Source organism: Aspergillus foveolatus (genome assembly GCF_047715535.1).
Source record: "Aspergillus foveolatus strain CBS 279.81 unplaced genomic scaffold BDW70scaffold_28, whole genome shotgun sequence".
Lineage (NCBI taxonomy): Eukaryota > Fungi > Ascomycota > Eurotiomycetes > Eurotiales > Aspergillaceae > Aspergillus > Aspergillus foveolatus.
This window is the reverse complement of record NW_027396092.1, coordinates 335984-342310: the sequence shown is the minus strand read 5'-3', so window position 1 is coordinate 342310 and position 6327 is coordinate 335984. Positions and strand designations below refer to the sequence as shown.

At 51.3% G+C, this 6327-nt stretch overlaps 3 protein-coding genes across 3 annotated transcripts; all 3 read right to left on the bottom strand.

Annotated features, from left to right (window-relative positions):
* Window positions 1-385: 385 nt before the first annotated feature.
* On the bottom strand, window positions 386-2086 carry BDW70DRAFT_137523 (HPP family protein). The gene is made up of 2 exons (XM_073737055.1): window positions 1109-2086; window positions 386-1047 (listed from the first exon to the last, which is right to left on the bottom strand). The coding sequence occupies exons 1-2, from the start codon at window positions 1430-1432 to the stop codon at window positions 451-453; spliced, it is 921 nt and encodes a 306-aa protein (XP_073595485.1). The 5' UTR covers window positions 1433-2086; the 3' UTR covers window positions 386-450.
* Window positions 2087-2229: 143 nt separating this feature from the next.
* Window positions 2230-3936, bottom strand: BDW70DRAFT_137521 (putative NAD binding Rossmann fold oxidoreductase). Its single transcript, XM_073737054.1, has 5 exons — window positions 3503-3936; window positions 3313-3408; window positions 2856-3259; window positions 2709-2796; window positions 2230-2644 (listed from the first exon to the last, which is right to left on the bottom strand). The coding sequence occupies exons 1-5, from the start codon at window positions 3783-3785 to the stop codon at window positions 2433-2435; spliced, it is 1083 nt and encodes a 360-aa protein (XP_073595484.1). The 5' UTR covers window positions 3786-3936; the 3' UTR covers window positions 2230-2432.
* A 122-nt stretch (window positions 3937-4058) lies between these two features.
* On the bottom strand, window positions 4059-5007 carry BDW70DRAFT_160600 (O-methyltransferase; the record flags this gene model as incomplete). The annotated part of the gene is made up of 3 exons (XM_073740870.1): window positions 4059-4100; window positions 4148-4900; window positions 4969-5007. The coding sequence occupies 3 exons, from the start codon at window positions 5005-5007 to the stop codon at window positions 4059-4061; spliced, it is 834 nt and encodes a 277-aa protein (XP_073595483.1).
* Between the last annotated feature and the right edge of the window lie 1320 nt (window positions 5008-6327).

The following is a 6327-nucleotide window of genomic DNA, read 5'->3' as shown; positions in this document are numbered from 1 at the left end:
CAAACCTCATATGATCAGGTTTATATTGTTAAATAGGCACACTAGAGTAAATTGAATCTTAATACCGGAATATTATAGGATATATATCTATATACCTTTAGGTAAGATATATTACATTGTATTTTTATGTATTTTATCTTAAACTGGTATTATAGATTCTATAATCGTACATATATAATCATGATAGAACTATATACTCTTTAAGTATATATATAGCTTTGATCAATATATTATTACAATTCAGCCAATGGTGGTTGAGATATTGGAGCTCCGAAAATGCTGGATTAGTATGGGATACAATGGTGGCCGACTCGCTTGCATGGCCGACTCGTTTACCGAATACGTTATTGCTTGCCTTTCTTACCGACCAACATTACTCAGGAAAGAGTATAGTTATAGTATAATATGTACAAAGTATCCAGGTATTTACAAAGATAGATGGTTTGATACTCAACCATGCTTCATGCGCTCACTGATCCTCTCCAAGACCTCCTTCTCATCTGCATCCAACCACAAGTTATCCGACCACTCAACCTTCCCAGGACGAATAACAACCTGCACCGGCTCCGAGAACTCAAAATCAGACGAGCTCGACTCACTCTCCTGCTTGATTTTCGGCGCGTTCTCAATATCCTGCAACTGTTTTTTCGCCTTGGCTTCTTTGCCCAAAGGATGAGGCGTCCACCAGTATACGGGAAACCGGCGCTGAATGTTATTGAGCAGCAGGGCCGCCGTCAACATGAGCGAACATCCCAACAACATCACCGGGATCAGCCACCAGCCGACCGGATGGAGTTCCGTAGCAGCAAGTAGAGCCGTTGCGCCTGCGGGCGGATGGACTGTGTTTGTAAGGACCATTGCCATTGTGGTGATGGCGCACGCGAGCGACCCGGCAATTTCAGGCTTGGTTTGTGCACTAGGGTTCAGGGCGAAGAGCTTGGAGATGGCAATGCCGATTACGCTGGCGATCACCTGACTGAAAAGCGCGTTCCGAGGTTGCGCAAAGGGTGACTCAATTGCGCTGAATTCGAGCACGGCTGCGGCACCCTGCTAACGTTAGCGGTTGCTCTAACGCGGAGCACAATCCTGGATAAGGTTGGGTACACACAAAACTGCCGACGATGATCGGCGCATGGTGGTTTTGGAATGCGGGTACACGCAGTGAAACCTCGGAAATGAGAAGCACGCCGCAGAAGACTCCAATCAAAGACCAGAACGCGATGACCAGGTTCCCCAGCGCCTTCTGTGGTTTGTTTCCTCTATACCCAAGAAAATGCGAGACAGGACGAGGCAGCAAGTGCCACGGCGGAGCCGGAATGAATCGGTTAAGAACAGCGTCGATGTCCAGATGCCAGCGGGCAAAGTCAATACGTGAGTGCTGTGAAGAATGCTCGCGCGCCGCGCCGCGGTCCCAATTCAGGTTTCCCGTCATATTGCACTGCGTCCCGGTTGTCTGAGATGTGTATAGTTCTTTTGGCCTTGTAGGATAGTGCTAATAAACCTTAGTTCCCACGGTTTCCACTTATTGATATCCCACCCGCTGTCAGGGCACCTCCCTTGCTCTGTCCAACCACCTCACAATGAGGATCAATGTTCAAGAAAAAGAAGTAGGAGAAACTGCCGAACGAATACCCTGCAATTCCAGAGCAGTCTAGTGGAGCAAGAGAGAAACGCGCCTGCCTGAGCGTGGTCGATATTCTATATCCCAGTCTTGACAGAACCAACCGGGGCAGCGGCGACAGCTGACGTTACGAAGTATATCCCGTCTGGAGCCAAGCCTTACCCCAGAATCTGAGTAAGGTCACTCAGAATCTCTGCTGCGTAACCGAATCTTAAATCTCAAGCCAGTCTCACCTCCCAGCGAAGGCGGCAAAGGGACGCATTTTGAAGCATGGCCGTCTGTGAGAATCAATACCCGGCTAACCGTATCTCCGCGGAAAGGCCGGTTTTATATGGACGTCCGTGAGGAGAAGAGAGCCAGATTCAGGGTATATTATTGCCAGCGAGGTGCTCAGGTTGTGGTCATGAAGCGCGCATCCTTCTAATTCTTCCAGTCATATAGTTGCAGTTGGGTAACAGAAATTCCGGGGTGGGCTTAGCGTGTTTCGTGCCGAGGATCATTGTACGTAATTTACGATGAGATCATGGCTTGGTATTTGTGCATCACCCGGCAGCAGCCTTGGACCGTTAACGAGCCGTTTAAAGATAAAATATGATCTTCATTTTGTAGTATACTAGAGTCGTTACATGTACTCTGGGTATATCACGACGGCCTATCGGCATCGTCAGAGTCTAGACTCTCTGTGTACAGTAGTACGAGTTGACATAATACCCTGAAACCGGCAGTGACATCCGACCCAAGCCCGAGTATATTCCGGGTTCGCCTCCGCATTCAGTATCTCCCCTCACGGACCTCTAGACCCCTCACGAATTTAGAAGTCCAATGTCTTGCCCTGCTTGGAGCTCTCCTGCGCCAACTCAATCAGCCGGATAACCTCAGCCGCCTCCTCTCCGCTAGCAGGCAGCTCGCCCTCACCGGCCAGAGCCCGGGCCATCTTCCTGTAGTATTCTGAATAGGTAGGGGGTTCGACTGTGGGAGTGACTTCGCGGACGGGCTTGCCGTCCTTGATGGTGGTCAGGGTTCCTAAAGACGGATGTCAGTCTTGGTTCAAGATGGAACTCCAATCGGGCGTTGGCGGAGGACGTACCGTATCTCTCGCTCGGCTCTCTGCCGTATCCGCTGTCGCCCGGCCTCATACCAGCCTTGAGTTGATCTTCTTGACAGTCGAGGTGGAACTGCACCCGTCAGCGTCACATGATCAAAAAGCTGGATATGGTGAGGGCAAGAGACTAACCTTCTTGAAACTGCCCTTATCTCCCCTAACCCAGAACCTCAACTGCTCTTCCTCCGGACTCACAACGCCCGCCTTCGCCGTCACCAGCGTCCCGCTCTTATAGTGCAGCAGAACCGTGAACGAGTCCTGGAAGCCAGAGGTGTTGACCTCGCGCTGCGAGCCCACGAACCCTGTCACCCGCTCCGGCTTGCCGAGCAGATACAGCGCCTGGTCGAGCAGGTGAGAGCCGAGATCGTGGATCGCGCTGCCACCGGGGACAACCTTGTTCTTCCATTTCGAAACGGTAGGAGCGGGTTCTTCGGGACGGTGGCGGTCGAAGTGGGTTTCAAATTCGACGACACGGCCGAGCTGGCCGGTTTTGACGAGCTTGGAGAGGGTGACGAAATCGGCGTCCCAGCGGCGGTCTGTTCTTGTTAGCGGTCAATCCGGGGGAAATATAGAACCGGTGATTGCGTACTCTGGTATACGGCGAGGAACTTGTTCTGCTTCTTGGCGATATTAACGAGCTCGGCGGCTTCTTTGTAGGTTGGGGTAAACGGTTTTTCGCAGATGACTGTAGCCAATTAGTACAGAGCGTTGACAGAACGTTGACACAAAAGTTGACAGAAATTAACACAAAGTCGACATCGGACTGTAAGAGGACTCACCGTGCTTTCCGTTCTCCAGCGCCAACTTGGCCAGGTAGTGGTGCGAGTCTGGGGCAGTGGTGATAACGACTACATCGACCCCCGCATCCTGGACGAGGTCCTCAGCGCTGCGATAGGATTTGATCCCGGGGTGGTCCTTCTCGGCGTCATCGTCGGGCTTGGGGGTCCGCTGGACGACAGCATACAGCTTGAATTGGGGATTGTCCTGGACGAAGGGGATGTGGAATATTTTGGCGCTGAAGCCGTAGCCAACGATTCCGACGTTCCACGTTTTAGAGGCCATCGCGGGGTAATGTATATTGATGAGGAGGTATAGGCAGAAAGAGAATGGATTATAGAATATGATTATAGAGATTGAAGATAGATATTGACAGTTTATATAAGGACATGCGATTGCTTCTGAGAAATTCAGATTGCTAAGCAAGACACCTCTCCTCTACTGGTGTGGGGGAACTCCAAGGAAGGTCCTGGCGACGGCAACTCTGGCTCTGGCGGGGCAGAATTGCGGCGACTGATTCCTCGGGCGGCACTGGCCCGATCTTCTCTCTTCTTTTGGCTATTTCTGTATCCCGACACATCGCGTCACGTCAATTGCATCCTACACAATTAGTAAGGAGAACATCATCACGGCACCGTGTGACTCACCGGACAACCCTCGGGCTGCTTCAACTCGCTCTCATACACCAGATTCGGGTCCCCGACGATCTCAAACTCCGGCACGCTGTTAAGCCCCATGAAACTCCTTACCGTGGTCTCCTCGAACCCCTCCGTCGTATAGGCCTTGCACGGTCCTTTCGCCGCCTCCTCACGCTTCTTCTCCACCGAGCTCCTGACATACTCGAGATACGGCGGGTTCCCAGGCCGGATTACATTATCGGCGGCAATGATCGAAACACCAGGGACGATCTTGCCCAGCTGCTCGCACAGCTTCAGATCTAGCGTATACGCCGGTTTATAGTGGTCGATGAACAGCAGCTCGACCTGCTCGACTTCTCCGCCCTTGAACAGTTGGTTCACGAGTACATCACTCCGTCCAACGAGGACGCGCACAAAGTCACGCAGCCCCGCAAGTTCAATAAGCATATTGGCAATGGCCGCGAACTCTGCGTTGAGCTCGAGGCTGTAGTAGCGGGTCCCTCCGTTGCGACGCACCGCATTGCCGAACAGAATGGCCGAGTACCCGATGTAGCAGCCGAGCTCGATCATCTTTTTGGGCTTGTGCTTGTCAATGAGCTCGGTGACGATACGGCCCTTCTCTTGACCGACGGTCATGAAATGGTAGGTCTCCGAGAACTCATCGATCAGGTCGATAACTTTCTGGGGATTGCCGCGGATAAGGTCGAGGTTCGGCTGGCCGTAGATCCAGTGCAGCAGTTTGCGTTCGCGGCCTTCTTCTCTCTGTTGCTGTTAGGAGGAGTCCGCGAACAAAACGTCGCCAGACAGAGCTCAATAGGGAGGAAGCTTACGATTTTCGGAGGGCGGGCTGGGGCTTGGTTTTCTGACATGTTGGCGGCTGTCATACAGAGGATCTGCTGGAGTTATAGAGATCAAGTTGTCGTATCTCATGAGGCCAGACTTTATCCTTATAAAAGATCGCCCACCCAAGGCAGCACTATCACCGACAACGGCGACGCCGACGGCGCGAGGGGCAGAGAGATGACGTTATCTCCGCAACCTACTGAAGGGGAGTCCGAAGCCCGCCATAGCCGAAGGACAAACTGTGGGACAACATATTTCTGGTGTACTGACAAGTCTGTTTGTGATCCGGTGGAGTATTGATATCAGCCATCGTCCGTTCAGGCAGATAAACCCGAGGCTCGGACTAAGGCTTGAAGTAAGGGCAGATCAGGATAAGGCCCGAGACTCGGAGTTAAGCATATATATGTCTTTCCATAAACTTGCGAAGCTTGCCAATGTGGCATCGGGCCATTAAAATGAATCACTCGGTGACATTCTGGTGCTGAATTGCCTAATGGGCCTTTATCATCCCGACTGGCCACACCAGTGACAGCCAAGCTATGGCGGGAGCAGTTCGCTTGGTGGCATGGACTCTAGAGGCGACTGCCTGACTCGACTGCGGTCTTTTAGGCCAGATACACGCCCAGCTCTCGAGATGAACGGAAGATTTGATGGCTGTTAGCCGCTGTTAGCCATCCTAACGTTATCTGTCCGAACAAATAAGATTATCTGATGCAGCTCTGTAAAGACCCAGCCAGGCTGGGATTCACCGTTGAACATTTAGATATGCTCCTCCTACTTCCACCCCGATTAATTCTAGCCCTAAGCTCGAATCATTCCAGGTCCATGAACTGGCGATTCGCAAGTATGAAATCACAAAAATAAAAAAATATATATATCAATTAATAGATATCAATTTTAGCCAGCATATTTTCGGTAGAACTGTATGCTTCCAGGTTGAACAGAGGGCCTCTCTCTGAAGCTTGGTCAAGCATCCCAGATGGTGCAGTTTATACTGGGGCTTGGATGTGATATTGCTTTTAACCCCTCGCTGTCTATTCTCCCGAGGCTCGGGTGAATGTGTAGATTATAAGGGGCACCCCCGCATTTCCCCGCAACGTCAGGTATCAGGGACAGTGCCGATCTCTTAACCTGAAGCAGTATCATCAATACGTCCACATAGAAAGAAGTAGCCCATTCGTGTGAAAATTATGTGCAAAATTATCGTCTTGTTCTCTTGATAGTGCACCAATACTAGCCATAGATCCTGGAGCAATTCAGCCGCTTCCACTGCTGATCCTACTTATGCTCAGAACCCCCATGACGGCGCCGCTCCATGCTCGTTTGGCAAGCCAGCCTAAAGCCTA